The following is a 20,881-nucleotide window of genomic DNA, read 5'->3' on the forward strand; positions in this document are numbered from 1 at the left end:
TCAAAACTGCGTCAAATGGGTATCTTTGTGCAGAAAGTTTTCCTATAGCATCCAGACCAACACCATTCGTATCCTTACAGATACAGACTATCTGCTCACCCCAGCAAATGTTTTGGGGGCTTAGACATTTTACAATCCATCATTCTAAGGTAAGTTAGGTGCAGTCACCACTAAGCAAGTGAGAGCAACACCCTCTTCCCTGTAAAATAAGCCCTTACGAAAGCCTGTAAGGTTCACGTGGCCTAGGAAGGAGGTGGGCTAGGGGAGGAGCAGGGAGATGAGGGAAAGGCAGGAAGGTGGGGGGGGGGGGGGGAGCAGGCAGAAGTTGTGGGAGGAGAAGGAAACCGGACATCATATTTTGCAAGCTAAGCTAAACACATCAAAATGACTATTCTAATTGTCAAACCAGTGTGCCACTCTGCCACAAGCCTCAGGACTGGCCCTAGCCCCAGGGTTACATTAAGAGGCTAAAGTTTAAGGAGGCATAAAGAAAAAAGAAATGCATCTTGCCTTTTTGCTCTGTATTGCAAGCTCCCCACTGGACTCCCCACAGTAAGCAGAAAGCCACGGAGCTTTCTGTCTGGCTCAGAAGATCCCATCCAGGCCGATCCGGCCAGAGGTATTAGAGTCAGACTGGAAATCACTTCAAGTTGTCCCCACACAAACCCCTTCTGCAGTGAAGCTCCCTAGAGGACTCCCTTCTATCTGCAAACCCTTAACAAAGCTCAATCTTTCTCCCCATTTGAAATCTGCCACACCTGTTGGCATACTCCACCTTCCTGATCATTGCCTTTGGCCATTTGCAATTGTATTTTTTCAGGCTATTAACAACTTCCAGACACATCCTCTTTCCCTGCTCTAAAAATACACACTGGGTCCTCACCGTGAGGACAGGAAACAAAGAGCAACAAGGAGGTGGCAGGCAGTTCCACGAAGCAGTCTACAGATGAATGAAAGACCAGCCCGGAGCCCTCGCCTTCCCACCTAGCATAGACAACAGACTGGAACCATCTCTAAAAACCATCCGAATTCAAGCAAACTTCATCCTCTCTCCTCACAGACCCTGCCGGAGTCCCTCGAGGTTGCTTACCACTTTATAATGGTCGCAGGAATCCCAGCTTTGGCCCCGGGTGGGAACCCATAAGTTGATGCTTATGGGCATGGCTTGACCTACAAGCATGGTCAGCAGTCCACAGCCTGCTCCCTCTCGGGGTGTCTAGTTCAAAGCACTGTGGAGGCGTGTGAAGCCTCAAAGGTTAATTTTAGCTGAAGTCACGCTCCCGCTGTGGTCAGATTTTCTTACACAGGCCACCTCCTGAATAGCGGCAGCTTATGTTACCCCAACCCGCTGGGCGGCCCTCTGGCCCTCGGCCCTGACTGCCGACGGCTACAATTCTTCCCTCTCCATCTCCCCACCAAACTCTCTTCGCCCTCCAAAATAATCTGACTCTCCATGCTTACATTAAGGGAAATAAATCACAGTTCCTTTGCTGCCCTAGGCAAACTAACTTGGGGATGGCTCCCACCCCCATGCCCACACATGGCAAAGTCTGGGGTGAGGAAGCTGTGGGCCGAGGGGCTGCACAAACTGCATTGAACTGGACGGTAGCTGCTGAGGCCACACAAGAGCAGACACCGATGTGCTTTCATTTTCTGCAGGGAGGTTTTGACGACCTTTGGGCTGCTAGTTGTGAGGTGGCCACACGTGTCTCATCTCTTTCTTGACATTCTGTCAAAGGCAGGAATAACACTGCCAGCCCTTCCACTTCTCCAAGAGGCTGATGAAGGAGAGCCAAGCGCTCGCTCCTGCGCAGAAAGAGAATGTGAGCCTTCCTTCAGCTCTGCAGGGGTTGTGAAAGGGCTCCCGGGCACTCCTGTGGCTGCCGGGTTCCAGATCTCAAGAAGTGGACGAGCACAGACCTCAGGAGGAAGGGCACCAGAAGCAGCCCGTTTCAGGCCTCACTTCTCACCAAACTCTGGGACCTAAGAGTTTCAGAAAGCGGTTTGTGCAAGAGGAGCTTGCCAGACAGAATTCTGTTGTGCTCCTGAGGTTGCTATTTTTTTTTTTTTTCAGTGGGGACAAGACCATAGAAAAGGCTATGGAACAATTAAACAAATCCAGACTGGCCTACTGAGATCGTCAAACAAATCCTATAACCTATCACCTTGAAGGCAAAAGGCTGGGGAGCAGCATCTGAAATAGGCACTAAGACCACACCCAGAAACTGCTCCGGGTAGGACTCAATGTAGTGTCTTCACCCACTGGAGGTCTACCTGCTACACTCCCATGGTGGCCTAAGCCTCTCCTGCCTAAGACTCATCATGCTTGAAACTATTCATTCACTCAGGAATTTACAGAGCATGTACTCTGTGGTAAGTACCCTTGTAGGTTCAGAAGAGTCAACAGTGAATAAGAGAAGTGCTCTCATGGGACTTTGGCCTATTGAGGATGAGGAGTGGTGGCAGAGAGAGATAAAATAACAAACTAATGGCCTGACCTGTGGTGGCGCAGTGGGATAAAGCATCGACCTGGAACACTGAGGTTGCCGGTTCGAAACCCTGGGCTTGCCTGGTCAGGGCACATATGGGAGTTGATGCTTCCTGCTCCTCCCCTTTCTCTTTCTCTCTCTCTCTTTCTCTCTCTCTCTCTCTCTCTCTCTCTCTCCCCTCTCTCTAAAAATCAATAAATAAAATAAATATTTAAAAAAAATAAACTAATGACAAGCTAGTATCAAAAAATGATAAATGCAATAGGGAATGAATGGTGAGGAGTGGAGGGATACTATGGTAGGAAATCAAGAATCGCCTCTCTAAGGAGGATGTCTAGAGACCTACCTGATAAGAAGGGACAAAGATGCAAAGACACAGGGGAGGGGTTCTCTCCAAGATCGGCTGGAGCAGAATCCCCTGGGAACTTACTCAAAATGCAGACTCTCCGGGCTCACTCCAGACCTGCTGAGGCAGAAACGCTGCAGCCCACCCCAGCGGCCTGGGTTTGCACAAGCTCTCCAGGTGACTCTCGGGCGCACTACAGTTTGGGACCCACTGATGTAGGGGAAGAACTTTCCAGGGGGAGGACTCATTAAACAACAGGAACCTGTGGTTTAACGCACCTCTAAGATCCCCAGCCATCAGCCCAGGGCCTAGCTCATAGTAGGAAGCCAATAAATAATTTTTAACTGCTCTCCCAACATAAAGTCCCAGCCCTCTAGAACCCAGATAAAAATCACAGGAACATATAAATCACAAGTGTTATGTTCATAAAACTTCAGCAAAAACACCCACAAAGGAAGAGGAGGTCATTCAGAATTTGCAGGTGGCCAGTGGGAAGCTTTTTTTTTTAAAAAAAGGGCTTGAAACTGCCAGCCGCTAAAATCGCCTCTTCCCAATCTAATAAAACTTGGCATCACGAAGTTGGCAATTAGATTTCCTGTAAAAGGCTAAATGTGGTGGCCTTCTGCTTCCTGATTCTGAAACTCGGTAAGAAAGGCATTAGTGTGCGGCAGCTGGGATAATCATTTAATTGATCTTTTCCACCCACAGAAGCCTCCTTTCCCTGCTCCAACCCACTGAATTGTAAATCAATGTCACCTTCCATGTAAGCAAGAAAAAAGCAGGAGGAAGCACCCACTTCCCCAAACCAAATTGGAGTCAATTTCCTAATGAGGCTTCAGTGAGGCTCTAAGTGGGTGCTGCCATTTCTCCCCTTCTGGCCTCCTCACGGGCCACCCACACAGCTCGGTCCAGGCCAGCAGGAGCCCCAGCGACATGCAAGGCAGGAAACGGGGGGCTGCCCACAGTGGGAACACCAGGACAGAAAGGGTGTGGATTCTCCTATCAGCCGGACCAGACTGAAAACCCTGAACTGGACACTATTTCAAAAGCATCTGAAAAGGCATTTGGCATATAGGAAGGGTTCAATAAATCATGTTTATTTTTCTCCTCCTCATTAACACTATATGTAATTTCACTCTTTATCCAACAAATATTTATTAAATACCCAACTATGAACACTTCGTGGGGAGAGAATGATGCGCAAAACTGACATACAGCTTACTGTCTTGAGGAAGTGATGGGCGTTCATCAAATAAGTATGTCCAACAAAGGTGTTATAAAAGGATGTCAGAGGGCAATTGTGCCCAATGCTATGAGATGAGTACATGGTGCCCAAGCCTAGAATGGAAGAATTCAACTTTAGAGCTTATTAAAACACAGATGCCCGGGCCCCAGGTGGGCATCTAAATCAACCTCACGGCATGGGCCCTGGCACAGGTGTGTTTAATAAGCTTCATAGGGGGTTTACTCCCTTATAAGATTGGGAGGTCACAGACAAGCAAGGGGGGGAAAGGTTAAAATAATCCATATGGTAATTGATTAGATTTGGAAACTCTATATAAATTATAAACTAAATTCATACACTAAATGATAGTATAGTGTATCAGTATAAACTATATACTGACCTATATAGAATACTGTATCAGTATCTATAAACTAATGTTAGCTTAATCTAGATGCAGTATTTAAGGGTATGTTTGTATACATGGGTTAGTATACCCAATTTCCTTATTCTGTCAATTGAAAAGGTCTAAAAACAATGACACCCTAGTAGCAACATACTCAGTGCCTGGATCTTGGTTTCTAATACTATTTTCCAATACAAGGAACCAGGGCTCCTTGGGGAATGTGCTGATTCTTGGGCTGAGACAAGAAATATTCCAGATAGTCCTGGAGCATATTACTATGCCAGAAGGTGAGGATGTGTCCTCACCCCAGAGCACGTGGACGGGTACATCAAAGGGACCCTGAAGCCAACCGAAATAGCACCCAGTGGCCGAAGTGGAGACGGTTTGAGCAACAAAGTCAATCAAGTAGTATTGGATTCAAGCCCAATATGAAACAAATATCCATTATTCCATACTGATATAAATAAATGATTAAATAAATAAGTAAAGGGAATAGAAAAATCTCCCACGCAAAAAGGATGTTAAATAATTTATGTAGCTATTCTGTTCTCAAGGAAGTGAAGCGCTTAAGTATGGGCTGCACAAAGAACAGTATGGAGAGGAGGAGAGAAACAGCAGCTTTCCCGGAGAAACCCGACAAGCACCCTGCAGCCAGATGACCAAGGTTCACTTCAGCATCCACAAATCATGTTGACAGCATGTTCCCCCGATAACGTGTGATGAAAATGGCACCTCTACCTTTTTGGTCTTTCTCTTCAAAACCCTCAACCCCAGTCTAATCACGAGAAAAAGCCTCACACAAATCTCAACAGGGCAGAGGGGCACATTCTGCAAAAACACCTGACCAGTACTGCTCAACATGACCAAGGACATCAAGAGCAAGGAAGGTCAGAGAGACTGTCACAGCCACGAGGAGCCAGCCTAAGGAGACGCGACAACCAAACATAACATGGTGTCCGGGGAGGGGGGGGGGATCCTGGAGCAGATAAAGGACGTCATATAAAACAAAGTAAGGGAGTCTGAGTCAGGGACAGACTTTAGACATGACACTGTTCTAACAGTGGTCCATTAACTTCACGTACGTTACTAACAGGGGAAAGGGGTATAAGATACATGGGAACTCTGTACTATCTTCGCCACTTTTCTATAAATTTAAATCCATTCTTAAGTCAAAAGTTTATTCAAAGCTCCACAGCCAGGTTCAAAACCCCAGGCTTTTTTAGACTTTATGTATTGATTTTAGAGAGAGGCGATAGAAAGAAATGGGGGGAAGACTGGGAAGCATCAATTCATAGTAGTTGCTTCTCATATGCGCCTTGACCGGGGTTTTGAACCAGCAACCTCAGCATTCTAAGTCGATGCTTTATCCACTGCGCCAAGCCAAAACCCCAATTTTTAAACCCTCAACGATAGCATGTAGATCTAGCCATTTCAAGGGCAGAATGCTTTGCCTGATGTTAGATTTGGGACAAAATTTCAGAAACATCATTTACTTGTACACACACACACACACACACACACACACACCATATTTGAGTATATGTATTAAGTTTATAGCCTAGTTACTATGTACAATAAACTCTTCCTACAGGGTTGAATGTCCTAGAATGCTCATTAGTACCTGTTTAGGATAAAAGGACTTAAAGAAAAGAAGGCATTCAGGATCCTGGTTTTGCTTTGATCCTTTCAAAAGGACCATGAAAGAACTATTTGTGCCCAAAGAATAATGTCGGGACTCTCCCAGTTAACAATCCTGGGCCCTAACTCAAAAGATCCCATTTGTCCTTAAGGATTCTGCATTTGATTCTTCCTCACCTTTCAAAGAAGGAAATCGAAATGCCTGAGGTTCCCGAAAGTGAACCAGATCAAAACATGTTGTGAGACATTGTAATTAATAATGTATGTTAGACAGCACCAGGTCCTAAGAACATCAGTAGAGCAAAAAGTCTCCCAACTGAACTTAATACTCGATGGTCCATGTTCTGAAAAAATTTAAGAGGAAAAAAGAAATTCTCATTTTTATGATTGGTGACATAAGCCAGCTTTTACCAGCAATAGGTGGCAGCATTTCTGTTCTCTGGGACACATTTGACATAATTGCACCAACTATTAATAGACAATTAGAAGACAAAGGTTTTTCAAGGTCCTGCCACATCCCTGCTTCCCATTAAAGGATAAACTCTTTCTACAAATCACTTTTGCCAGAGATAACAAAATCACATCACCCTTTTAAAAAAAATTAAAGAAAAAAAATAATAAAGTGACAAATTAATTTCTCCAAACATAATAAAACTAATTTAATCATTATGTCCTGGCCATCTGCTTCATAGATATAAATCTAACTGCATTTTCTACTGCCTGATAACTTGCTTAATTCAGTTAGGTCTTGTGACCCTGCTTTTGTGAGCAGTTCTCAATGAGACCTTCCCCTGGCGGCTTCCAGACAAGAAATCGGCTGGGCCAGGGCTGTTTCTCCTCCATGGAGCAGTGACGATGCAGCCCCCTCCTCCAGCTGGCTTGCCCACCCACAAATAAAGGCAGCAAAGGTGTCTAGAATTTGATGAACTGAAATGTATTTGATGGGACTTCTCTGTTGGTTGCTCGTTCTAATTTGTCACGCCAGTCTGTTGAAATATTAAACTGAACATGGTCGCCTTCCAACAGGGTCACCTTGGATTTTTTATCTTTGTCTCTTTAGGAATCACAAAGTCAACTGTAATGTGCCCTGGCAATGGGTCATTCTGGTATTTACTGGGTACTTCGGGGATAACTTGGGTTACAGTTCCTTCAAAAAGTGATCTTCAAAAGTGACTGTGCCTAGAGGCAATAGTCTGACATCTGTTGCAAGTTCTTCAACATTTCTGTCCTTGATTGTCAATTACACGTCATCTCCAGGCTGTAAGGCTTCCAAGTTGCTCTTAAATTCACTCTGGTGGAAGAAGACCTGTTTTACATCACCTCTTTCAATAAAGCCAGATTCTGGTGAAGGGTTCTGAATATTTCCCTCTTTATCCCTCCCAAAATCTGAAAACACTTATTCTATTGAGCTATTACACCGGTTTTAACACCTTCCTCGCGTTATGTTTAAAAAAGTAAGCGAATTTAAGGAAACCATTTTAAAATCATGCACAGTTGCAGCCGGGAAAACTTAAGGTGGCGCCTTATCCTATTAATTTGAGGTGCTTTATTTGGTGCATTTAACACAACTGCTGGTTGCCAAGTGCCTTCGCCTGTGTAAGTGAAAAATATAAACCGTCACCTTGCTGACCCTATGAATGTCTGCACCTGACACGTAGTGTATACTCTACCTTCGTTACTTCTGCCAAGATGTCCTGTCTTAGCTCAGCTGCATGCTTTTCATTTTCTTTCCTGTTCATTATGCTTTAATTCTGAGGACCATATGAGGACGGACTGTATTAAAAATGACAAAAATTTGTATAGGCAAACCATTTTCTTAAGTTGATGGCCAAGTGTTCAAACGTTATTTTTCATATCATTTAGAGTTTTGTTACAGTCCACTTAACAAAGTTTGGTTAGATTTCATTAAAAATTATCTTCCAGAGTAGTTTCCTCTCTGCCCCAGGAATGGGGTAGGGGGTAAATTTATTAGTTAGTATATATGGTGCAGAATTTCATGAAAATGAGGTGTGCCAGCAATGTGATCAATTTAAACGTATTTAAACAAAAGAAAAGAAGAATGCACAAACCTGCGTCTGCTTACTCTAGACAACTGCTGCTGCTAGGACCCAGTTTCTTTTACTGATTTAAAACAAAACAAAACAAAAGATAAAAGTTGTGCCTAGAAAAAAAAAAAAAAGAATTTCAGCTGAACTGAGCTGATAATGGGCACCACTGAGCACTTCCTCGGTGTCAGGCAATAATCCCTTTATATGTACCTGTCACATTGAATTCTCACAATCTTGGAGTTAGTTTCTATGACTAGTCCCGTTTTACTCACGAGGAATCTGAGGTTCAGACAGGTTAAAACGTTTGCTCCAGGTCTCAAACCCCAGCTGATGACAGCTGATCTGACAGCTCAAGCTGTTGGCCACTCTGCAGGTTAGTAAGCTAACAGGACCCTCAGAGCTGCTCCTAAGCCCAGGCTTACACAAGGATGCACGGAACAAATGTGCAAAATGCAGTGCTGGAAGGAAAGTCAGAGGGTCAGTGTTTAGACTCGTCCTGCTCTGAAGGACAGAGGATGCAAAGAGAGATGCAAGTATGGGGAGAGGGCGTTCTCTGCTAGAAGGGGACCACTGGAGAACATGTGCTCTGAGCATGTCCTCTACCCACCCACCCAAACCTGGAGCTGGGGTGGACATGTGCTTCCATGCAGTCACTACGGATCATGACATGACTATTCCTGCAGTGAAGGAGGCTGTGGTCTGTGGTCTGATATCTGACCCCTGCCCAGAGAATCCAGAGAGCGAGAGAGACAGAGAGAGAGAGAGAGAGCTGCCACGGCTGATGGTTTCAGCGGTACAGTCAGGAGACAGGTACAGGCTGGGACTGGCCTACAGGCCCCACCATTAGGGCAAAGGATCTGCGTGTCTCCTTGGAGACAGCACACACCAGGATTCATCTCCGGTCCTATGAAGAGGCCCTTCAAGTGCCCATAGAAGAAAAACAGAGGCTTTCAACAGAGGAGGACACCAGCTCAGGCGGCACCATGCAAGCAAGCATCGACTCCTCTGCAGTCCCCTGGGTGTGGAGGAGGGCCAGCCTCTTTCAGCCTACAGGGTCCTGACCTGAATTCAAGACGGGAGTTTTAATTAGTCTTGTAAGGGGGACAGTCTAATCTCTCCTTTGAGACTATCTTCGCACATTATTGTGACCACAGGACTATCTATGAGGGAGCAGAAAGGCCATCGGCAGCCAGAGCCTTCATCCCATGGCAGGAAAAACCCTCAATGAACTTTGTCCACAATCCACACATCACACTGGCCCAATATGCTGGTTACATGAGTAGTTTCAATTCTAGCTTTGTGTTATAGTTCCCTGGGGGGCTTTTAAAAAACACAGATGCCCAGGTCCCACCCTCAAAGAGTTTGATTCAGCAGGTTTGAATGAGTCACACATCTGCCTTTCTTTTCTTTTCAAAGTTCTCTAGGACTCTGATGCCCAGGCAAGGTTAGGAACTCTCAGGCCGTGCTCTACATATAGATATATGAGTAATGATCTCTGAAAGGCGAAGCGAGAAGTGCTTTTCACCAACAGCCACGTTACTTCTTAAGATTTAGAAAATCTGTATTAGATGGTGAGAGCAACAGCATGGTCATTGCATGCATCCCACAAGAGAGGGACTCCAGCACTACCTTTTTAAATCAGTCAAAATATTAGCATATTGTAGCATATAAAAACAATGAGAATATTAAAATCCATTCTCCACCCCCTCCCCAGAAGGAATCTTCATCTTAAAGATAAAAGGAGTGAGGCTTAGAGATGCTCTATTTGCCTAATGTCCAGCAGCTAAGAAGGAAAGTTGACATTTGACCTAGACCGCCTGCTTTCAAAGACCAGGTTCTTAACCACTGCACCGTCTTCCTAAGAATCCACATAATGCCAAGATCAAGACGTCCTTTCCCCGGGCCCCAGGCCTGCTCAAGTGCCAAAGTTTAAGTTGAAGAAGTGCAGGTCCTTGAGATGAAAGAGATCTGATGACAGCAGAGGTGACTAATGCAGGATAATTTCCTACCCAGAACTCCAATGTCAAGGCCACTAAAAAATAGTTATCCTATACCATGTAATATCCCTTTGATGGGGAAACAGAATTCAGGAAAGGAATATTTTCCAGTGAGAAGTTCGCTGGAGAGTTCAGCCATCTATAAAATACATTAGCTTATAAAGCCAGAAGGAACTCTGCCTGACATTTTAGGGCCTTGTTTATTTTCCTCTCAGGGTGTGGGAAAGAACCTCTACAAAGATGGAACACACTGCGGCTACTGAGGCAAACTCAGCATGAATGAGCTTTGAAACACTGCACGTTCAACCAACTCCAAGTGGCTGAACTCTCAGGGGAAGAAATAAATAAATAAAGCCCTCCGTAGTGACATTCCAGGTTCAGAAATCAGACACGCGTGGCTTCGTGGAACTCATCCAGGCTTTGGTTCCTGGCAGAAGTCGGTCTGCGTGCTGGCCCTGTCTCTTGCCCACTGACCTGGTAACTCCGGGCAAGCCACTGAGCCTTTCAGCGCTCAAGCGTCCTCTTCTGTGTAATGGGAATGTGAACACCCTGCTTCAGCGGGAGGCTTAGGGGTGGGGAGCGAAAGGCGCCCCGGGGACACCACCAGCAGCCAGAACGCAGGCATCCCTCCAGATTTTACAGCCCCTCTCGTTTTGAAGAACCCAGATCAACACGGTGAGATATTTCAAATAAATGGAAAGAGACGGCCAGAAAAGGAAAGGCGGCTTCACGGCCCATGAAATTTTAATGTCAGTGACAGTTCAGGTTTGGCCCTGGTCAATAGGAACCATAAATAGCTGTCACCTAATGGCCGTGTCCTCTTGAAAATGGGTTATTCGTCTGAGTCCATCTCCCAGAGGACAGCTGCAAATACCATCAATAGTGGCTCCAAGCAACAGCCTTATTTATAGCCAAGGGACAGATTCCAAAGATAGAAGAGGTCATGGAGGCTGAACTCCTCTTCTCCAAACTCCAAAATTCCTAGAGGGCTGAGGGGTGAGGCAGGAGAGGAGGTCTTATGGGAATGTTTCCAGACAGTAAGAGAACTGTAGATAAAAATGAGAAAAACTAAAAGGTCAGGAGAGGTTTGAAAAGAAGGAAGCTGTGAAAAGAGGAAATGTAGGTGGTACTCCATACGCCCGGTGTACCTGCATCAGCCACCAATGTCAATGAGACCGCCCCATCTCTCAGCTAATACCTACTTATCCTTAACAAGTGAAGAACCACTCAGAATTGATCAGTGCACGTCCAGATTCAAGCAAGGGTCAGAAAATCTTCTCTTGGCCACACTTGCTGCAAAAGCATTCTCTAGTACCTGCAGAATCAAGTCCCAAAACCTTAACGTGACTTTCAAGAACTGCTGCCTAAGCAGGTGCCCCTGACTCCCCACTCCTCCCCTTCGCTTCAGCCCAATGCAACTAGTGGCAAGTCCTCACAGAGAACCACGTCTTTCTGCCCCTGGGCCTTGACTCCGGAGGTGGAAAGGCCAAGTCTTCACAAATTGGGATCCTGTGTATGTCTCAAAGAGCAGTTGGTTCAAATACCACTCTTCCCTCGAAAATTTTCCTTGGGCTTTTTCATCCAGGTACTTCAGAGTCTCGACTCCTACTTCACATTTTATGATTTCCAACGGCAGGATCCATGATAATTTCCTCCATGTTCCCTTGCAAGTGTAGTGCCAACTCAAGTGCCAATAAGTGTTTGTAGGATGAATGGATGCATGGATAAATGGATGCATGGATGGATGGAAGGCAGGCAGGACAGGTAAAAGAATGGATGAATTTGATGGATTATAAGGAAACCAACAAGGAACACATTATCCCCTTTGTCATTTGTCATCCAGCACAACCAGGAAATGGAATGTTCTGGTTATCACAACATTCTGATTAACAGAGCTCCTCCCCCAAAACCATTCACAGAATTGACTACTGACTACCTCAAGACTGGAATAAAAACTACCTTGCCTTTCAAATGAACTAAACAAGACCTGGCTTTTGGTGAGGATCCACAAGGCACTTGGCTATCTTGCAAGACTCAAGGTTACGAACTGCCCGATGGTCAATGCACTGTGTGTGCTGTGTGACAGGGGTGGTCTGCAGAATACCGATGAAGAGAATCCTAGATAGCCAGACATATGTTTGATGAAACCATAAATGAAAATAAGTATTTCTTCTACATTCTCTTCTTCAGTGGAGTCCTACACAGCTAGGATGAACACTATATACTTCCAACCAGATGACCCTACGAACACGCAGAGACATGAAAACACACTGAACTGCTTGAGGTCTGGCTCTTTTCCACTCTGATCCAAGGAACAAACCTGAATTTCAAACATCAGCAGTACAAGTCCTTCAGTACAACGCCACAGACCCCATTGTCACATCTCGCTCTTGACTTGCCCTTCATCCCAGCCCTCCCCTGACTTCAAGTTCTCCTCACCCTTGCCACCTGTTCCTAGACAAGGCCCACATTTTTTTTTACCATTTCATGACTCCACCAGCCTCTGGTGGGTCGAGGAAACACACGTCAAATGAGGCAGGCTGCTATTATATTTAACCTGGCTCCAGGGAGCTTGTGGGTAGTGGAACCAGTTCTGTTGTACACAGTTTCTCCATCACAAAGCAGAGAGGAGAGTGAGAGGCTTCCTGGCTTGTACATTATCTTCCAGCCTTGGGGAACTCCCAAGTACCCACCTGAGCGTTCTTTCTCACAAGCACTTTCTTGTGCCAGGGCACTCTGCTTTCTTTCAATCAATTACATGCAGGGTCTCGGTTCATCCTCACATCTGCAGAAGTTACTACCCCATTGTAGAGATGAGGAAACTGGTGGTCTAAGGCAGTGTCGCGACCCACAGGTTGAGAACCGCTGGTCTAAGGGGTAAATGACCCCCTCAGCCACACAGGATCTGAACCCACATCTGTCCTCATCATGAACCTATGCCGCCACCATTTTGAAAGAGAACTTGGAAGGACGTGGCACTTCGCAGTCCCACATGCTCTCTTTTCCTCGGCCCCTGTCCCAAATGGAGTAGCTTTTACAGCCTCTGATGCTAGAAAGGGCCATTAAAGGGTGAGCCGAAATGTTCCCCTGCTTGGGTCCCAAAGTAAAGCTGGCCACATGGTGCGATCAGAGGCTCCATCTGAGTTAAACACATGCCCTGGTGATTCCATTGTGTGGTTTTGATATATGGCACCAGCACAATATACCCACCTGGGAGTTTTTTGGTGCCAAGAATGCACAGAAGGGAATGTATTGCAGAAATATTAACCTTGGCAGTCTCTTGCCACAGTAAACCGCTGGGTGAGCTTTAATGAAATTTTGTACAAGAGCAGAAACATCTGTATCTCTGGTAAAAAATAAACCCCAGCCTGAACACATACCCATCTTTGCAAAAGGACATGACAGACCTGGAGAGGGTGGAAAGGAAGCCTTTCTCTGATCAAAATGACTGCTCATAACAAACAGGATGGGGCCGCTCACCCCCGTCTTCTCTAGTTAGACCTACTGACTCCTCGTGAATGAAGACGTTCTAGATTTGTACACCTTTCGTAGTAGGATTTTTTTGTGTGGGAGAGCAAAAGTCCTGCCAACTGCCTGTCCCCGCTCTTTCTTGTCCCCACAAAACCATTCCCCAGGATGAATAAACACTGGCATACTACTTTAAGCCTAGCCAGCACAATGAGGCTTAATCGCTTTAGGTACTCTGAATTAATCATTCATTCAAGCCAAAATTAAAAGTATGGACACTGTCTTATTTAAGAGATGGAACAAGAAGTCAGTCCTCAGACCACAGGCCTCAGCAATCACACAGTAAAAGTGGCTGTATACCTAGGGAGTGTCGCATCGTCTGCTAGGCGGCCCTTCCTGAACAACAAACAGCATGAGACCTCCCGAAACCCAGACTCAGACACTCCTCTCCCAATCTGCTTCCTCCTGATGCACACACCCCCTCTACCAGTCCCACGCCAAGCTTCCCCAGGAAGGAAGACCTCTCTAACCCTAGGGAAGCCATCTGACACTATCTTAGAAAGCTCTTCCTTTTACTATATTGAATTTTGGTCTTAGTTTGGTGGCGAGAACCCCAGAAATCGATTCTTCCAGCCCTTCAGAGATAGAAGGTGGCATAATGTTTCTTCCATGAATAAGAAGTGTTTCCCTGTCCTATAAATATTCCTCACACAGTAAGGCTTTGGTTATCCCACATCGTCTGGCTGTTATCCAGAGAGGGTGAGAACAGATAATGATGACAAGGATGATTATTAAAATAAAAGCCAGCCCTGGACAGTTTGCTCAGTAGATAGAGCACCAGTCCAGCATATAAATGCCCTGAGCTTAATTCCCGGTCAAGGCACACAAGAGAAATGGCTATCTGCTTCTCTCCCCACCCGCTTCTCTGCCTCTTCCTATCCTTCTGTCAGTGGCTCAGTTGCTCTAAGTCCATCAGCCTCAGGTGCTAAAAATAGCTCAGTTGATTCAAGCATCAGTCTCAGATGGGGGTGGCCAGGTGGATCCAGTTGGGGTACATGCAGGAGTCTGTCTCACTATCTCCCCTCCTCTCACTTAAAAATAAATAATAAAAATAAAAGCTATGATCTTAGTTCTTATTTATTAAACATATAGTATGTGGCATACACTATACTCTGCACTTTACAGACACTTCTAATCAATTCTCACAATTGTGGGGTTCAAGATATTATTCTGTTCATTTTACATTTTGAAGAATAGAAGCTCGGCCCTGGCCAGTTGGCTTAGCGGTAGAGCGTCGGCCTAGCGTTGGGAGGACCCGGGTTCGATTCCCGGCCAGGGCACACAGGAGAAGCGCCCATTTGCTTCTCCACCCCTCCGCCACGCTTTCCTCTCTGTCTCTCTCTTCCCCTTCCGCAGCCAAGGCTCCATTGGAGCAGAGATGGCCCGGGCGCTGGGGATGGCTCTGTGGCCTCTGCCTCAGGCGCTAGAGTGGCTCTGGTCACAACATGGCGACGCCCAGGATGGGCAGAGCATCGCCCCCTGGTGGGCAGAGCGTCGCCCCTGGTGGGCATGCCGGGTGGATCCCGGTCGGGCGCATGCGGGAGTCTGTCTGTCTCTCCCTATTTCCAGCTTCAAAAAAAAAAAAAAATGAAAAAAAAAAAAAAAAAAAGAATAGAAGCTCACAGGCGACATAACCTGCCCAAGTTCACAGAGCTAGTCAGTGACAGTGTCATGATTTAAACTCAGACAGACTTGGTCCAGAGGCCGTCTTCTTTGTGACCATGCCATAAGAGGGGCATATTGCAGCTCAGCTACATCCTCCTAAACTGGTCTGCAATGGGTCAGCCTGGTCCGTGGTATACAGAGCAACCAATGTCCACGTGCCTGACATTATACTTCCACCAGCAGAGCCTGAGACCGCCTTCCTCTCCTGAAGATTCAGATCCCAAACAGCCACGGAGGCCCCTTTGCCTGGGGAGAAGTGAGCAGTCATGAGGGAGCAGGTAAAGGAAAGGGGAGACAACCTGTGTATAACTTAATCTGGAGGAACGCTGGGCCTGGGGAGACACAGCAAAGGGAGAGGTGCCCAAGGGCGTCAGCATGAGCCTCATCCCACAGCAAAAGAGGGCTGGAGCAAGCTGCCTTATGGGAGACCCAGCGGGTCTGGTGGGGGGGGGAGGGTGCTGCTGATCCCCAGGGCAGGCTGCCTTATCACAGGCCGACTCTGTCCACCGTTTTCCACTCCCCACGCCAGGATGGGACTCCGCTGTTGCCAAACTGGTTGGACTGAGTCACAGACAGTAAAAATGACCTGTCTGGCTGCCATATCCCTGATCAAAGCTGACTCATTTCAAAGGCCAACTGTCAGCAGCTTGGGAGATTGCAATCAGACAAGGAAAATAAACTATAAAGTTACTTCAGGGGTTAAAAAAAAAAACCTCCTGGAAAAAAAAAAAAGTTTTTCTTTTGTGTTTCTGAAATTCTGAGTTCCTAAGAACTCCATGAGGAAACTCAGGCACCAATTTAGGAATATGCTTGGGTCCTGACGTAAGACCCTCATGGTCACGGGGCCTGATGCCTCGTCTAAGATGGGCAGATTTTCTGAAGCTATGACCCAAGGCTAGAGAGCAGGCGGGGATTCCAGGTGTTTGGAGATTTCAACTTTGCTCCCACACACACATCTCAATCATAGTGCAATGAAAGCACAAGGAGGTTCCAAGACACACACACACACACACACACACACACACACACACACTATCCTTTCTTTTCATCATCTCTCTTGAGACAGACGAGGAAACTCCACGCTACGGAGCTACAATCACACTAAGCTTACACCTCAGAAGGTTATGATTTTAAATCGGTTCAAGGCCTGCCCCTTTAGAGTACAATTAGGTCAGGAGAAGAATTTAATGAGCAGATCTTGGGTGTCTACTTAGAAATGGGAGGGAGAATTAAGTTGCATATCAATTACATGGGATATGTTGGGGGAAATGGAAATTGTCCTTACTTCTCTAACCCTGGGAGACGGGGACTATGCAACCTACAGATGTGCCTCGGAGGGGACCGCCATGCCCGGAAACCAAACGGACCTTCTCTTTTCCTTTGTGAGACTCGGAGCCACCGCAAAGGGCTGGAATGTCCAGAGGACCCATAAAACCCAGGCTTGTCAGAAGTGGGCCCAGTGCCACCCTGTGCAGAACTATCTGCCCGGGAGCCAGCACACTTGATCAGTTCGGGGGGGGGGGGGGCACGAAGTTGCAGCCGGGCCATAGGGTGGGGTTTGGAGAGAAGCATGGTGAAACCATCACCAATGTCACACCTGCATAAACAAACAAATGTGTCCATTTAGTAAAAGACGAGGGGCTCCCTTGAGCTCCGGGAAGCTGCCAAGATACGTTCTTCTATCCAAGTCTGAGGCCCTGGGCTGAAACCCAGGCGCAGGCAGTTAAAACAATTTCTCCATTAAATTACTCTCCTGAAAAGGAGCAGGTTCCAGCCTCCTCTTCACTGCTAAAAGTCACTTGGGTCCACACACAGTAGATCCGCTCTGGGCTCCGGTGCCCTGGCCAATGCGTGCAGACTAAGGCAAGGGGGAGGCAAAGAAAGGGGTCTGAACGGCACCCGCACAGCTGCTCTCTCTGGCTGCTGAAGCGGCTGCTTCTGGAACTCCGCGCCCTTCACAGTCCGCACATGCTCTGCAGGAGAAACGAGCCAATGCTGGGCTGTCCTGGCAGAGGCAGGGGACAGACTTTCAGAAGCTTAAGGAGGATCCTCTCATCTCCCCTCTCCTGAACAACAGATACCCTGTCCAGCTGTGGCCCAGGACCTAAGCTGACCACTCTGGGAGATACCATATTCACTGGACACCCCAGGCAACTGGTCCCCAATCTCACTCTGCCGGTCCACAGTGAGATTCATTGGCGGTTCCCTGTATTTCCTTGGGGTTGCTGCTTCTTAGCAGAGTATAGGTGACAGGGACACTGAGCATTTATAGAATTGACTGAGTAAACCAGGGGTCCCCAAACTTTGTACACAGGGGGCCAGTTCACTGTCCCTCAGACCGTTGGAGGGTCACCACATACAGTACTCCTCTCACTGACCACCAATGAAAGAGGTGCCCCTTCTGGAAGTGTGGTGGGGGGCAGATAAATGGCCTCAGGGGGCCGCATGTAGCCCGCGGGCCGTAGTTTGGGGACGACTGATAGACAACCCTCTTGACTGCCTCTTCTGCACCTTTCTAAATCCTATACAAATTTTCTCTATTGGGAGTTCCACACTAGGAGACTAGGATCTCTGGGGTCCTTGAAGGTGTAACAGGGTCTCTAAGAGTTCACACGGGCATAAGAATGCTTCCAATCAACAAACAGGAAAAGGACAACTGTACATCGGCCATAGAGCAGGCCTTTAACACCCGCCAATACCGATCCGTGCCACTCCCTGGTAAAACTGTCAATGTCACCCATTACCCTCACCATGAAGTCCCAACTCCCAGGACCTTGGCAAAGTTTTTTAGGGCCCAGCCAGAGGTCCCCTCTCCTACTACTGAGCAGAGTGAAGGAGATGGGGCTGGAGGGGTTAAAAGAACGCCAGCAAGGGCAGTCCCATAAATCCGGGGATTCTGCTTCCAAGAATCCAGAGATTAATGGGAAGCAGGCAGGCATACTGGAAAAGCTACAGATTTTGAAGTCAGTTAAACCTAGACTTAACCCACCCCCTCAATCTTCCACTGGGTAACCTCAGTCCTGTTACTTAACATACCCGAACCTCAAATTTCTGTGTATGTACCATGAGGATCACGCGAAGGGAGCTATGAGATGATGTATGTAAAGCACCCAACATGGTGCTTGGAACCCTGAGAATTCTGGGCGCCAAAGCCCCAAACTGGGCTTCCGAAGTAAAGTCACACTAAAGCAGTGCTGGGTCCATCGTAGAAAATGGGTGCCACGCCCCCATCCGCAGCCTCCTCTCCAACGACGCCCCCCACACACCCCAGTCATCCCCACACATGCACGAACCACTCTCTCCCCACATCTTTTGAAAGCCATTTTCCCACAGCAGATGAGAGATTGGCAGTGAAGATTTCAAACCAGATTTATGAAAACCCATAACTAGAAGATTAAAATTCCAAATGTCATCTGGATAAGACGGGCCAGATGCTTGGAGAATTGCAAAAGCCTCAAGCTCTTCACATGGGCAGAGCGGTGGGAGTTGTCGAGAAGCACACGGCAGAGGGTTTCGCTCAGTGGAGAAGGGAGCGCCCTTCGTCGATGAGGGAAAAGAAGAGACATTTTCAGTGGGCTGCATGGGTTTGCTGCATCTCTAGAGAGACTTAAACACCATCTACTGGCATTTGATGAGAGCTCTTATTCACTGGGAGGCAACCAGGATGCAGGGTTGGCTCACTGGCCCTTCTCCTGGGTGGGTCTGGAATGTGTGCTCTGTCTATCCTGAGGCCTCTGCCAGGGACCAGAGGGAGGGGAACAGACCAGGACTCCTGGGAGAGAAAAGTCCTAGCAGCTAAAAAGCATCATCAGGACCGGATTCACACCCCTGACTTCAGCTGGGAGAACCACCTCCCACAGATCACAACCAACCAGAGGGAAGGTGACAAATATCTCCAGAACTCCTACCACATGCATTCCCACCATGAGGAATGCTTCACACACACAGCCTCACTGAGCCCTGACAACAACCTGCTGAGGGGTCACAGTGTTAGCTCTGCCCTGAGAGTCTGGTGCTCAAGGAAACTGAGCAATTTCCCCAAGTCCTATAAGCCCCTAGCACAAAGGGGCAGAGGAGGGATTCGAACCAGGTATTTCCGATTCTAAAATTCCTCCACTGTCCTATAATTGTCTCCTTTCCACCAGAACTGCCACATCTCATCGTCTGTTTCCACAGAGGCTGGCTTGCGCCCACGGACGACCACGACCCGCGCGGCTCAGTCAGGTAGGTAGAAAAATCAACGTCATTGTCAAAGCATTCAAAAACAGCACAGAGAAGAGAAAGAGAAAATGATTTGTGCTGGAAAGTTGACCCTTGATCACAGTCTAAGATCGAAACTATCAGTGAGTAAAGGAAAAAAGCTTTTCAGTAGGAATCTGCTTCACTGACCAAACTGAAAGCCGAAAATCGCCTGGGATTCAGGGATTGTGAGAAAAGAGCTCATCCTCTTTGAAAAACCAATGAACAAAATGGGGAGAAAATCCTGAAGGAACAGGATATCATCAACTCCTCTTATCTCTAACACTCTGTCCCCGGACTATTCTCATGTCAGTCATGCCACATTCTCCGCCTAGACCCACCTGTCACTCTCCTGCTCTCAAACCTCCAATGACCCCTCTTATCATTTGAGATCGAGTCCAGAATCCTTAGCCCAGCATTCACGGCTCTTTATAACCTGGCCTCAGTCTCGCCTCCACTCTCCCTTCCCTCCAGAGAGGCAATATGGCTTAGTGATTAGCCACACTGGCCTTAGTGTCAGGTTCACCTGCCCAATAGCTGTGTGACCTTGGGTGGGTTACTTAGGCTCTCTGTGGCCAAAATGAGGTGAAAGAACAGTCCGAAGAAGCACTGAGATACTGCATGGAAAACATTTTCAGAGTAATACAGAACCTAGTTAAGCGGTCAAGAAAAAGGAGATTAGAGATTTTATGCCTTTTAAAGCTAAAAGATAGGTTGGTGGCATTGCACTGCCCTACCTCTGACTTTCTCTGACCAAGAGCCTCTCTACCACATCCCCCTAAGTACTCTGATCCAAATTCTGCAAGGTCCAGATCAAGCCAATAGTGTCCTTCCGTTCCTGTGACTTCGCTGGTACTCACTGCTTGTTACCATCTTGATGGGGTTTATACACTTACCTGGGTTAGTTATCTGCCTTATCTCTCCACGGATCTCTGCTGGCATTCAGTATCCATTTCTGTCCCCTCCTATGTTCTCCTCCACCAACATACTGCAGTCTGGAAGCATATCCCAACTCACAGCTATGATTTCTGGGTATGTTTGGATTCTGCCAACAAGTTGCAACTGTATAACATCTGGAAGGCGGGAGTGAGGCAGAGGGGACTGACTGGCAAGCAAATTTCAACAGATGAGAGTGATTGTGGAAGTTGGACGCCAGGTTTCAGCACCTGGTCATCAACTCCGGGGAGTCAGAGGTGGGTAGGTGGGGGCAGCAAGGCAGTATAACAGCTCCAGCCTAACAGGCTCCCGAGATCTCAGCTATAGGGGTTGACCTTAAATCCAAGAGTCTAACTGCACCCTTCTA

The 20,881-nt window shown here is 47.1% G+C and overlaps 1 protein-coding gene across 6 annotated transcripts in view; it reads right to left on the minus strand.

Annotated features, from left to right (window-relative positions):
- NAV2 (neuron navigator 2) overlaps positions 1-20,881 on the minus strand; it is a 397,784-nt gene that overhangs the window by 293,083 nt on the left and 83,820 nt on the right. Inside the window, exon 1 of one of the 6 annotated variants that reach the window (XM_066364503.1) lies at positions 1,091-1,214. The exons of the other annotated variants lie outside the window; for them this stretch is intronic. Within the exon in view, the coding sequence (XP_066220600.1) occupies positions 1,091-1,180 (90 nt within the window). The 5' untranslated portion in view covers positions 1,181-1,214. Of the gene's footprint in view, positions 1-1,090; positions 1,215-20,881 lie in introns of those variants that run through there. 6 annotated transcript variants of the gene reach the window in all.

Source organism: Saccopteryx leptura, chromosome 1, assembly GCF_036850995.1.
Source record: "Saccopteryx leptura isolate mSacLep1 chromosome 1, mSacLep1_pri_phased_curated, whole genome shotgun sequence".
NCBI lineage: Eukaryota > Metazoa > Chordata > Mammalia > Chiroptera > Emballonuridae > Saccopteryx > Saccopteryx leptura.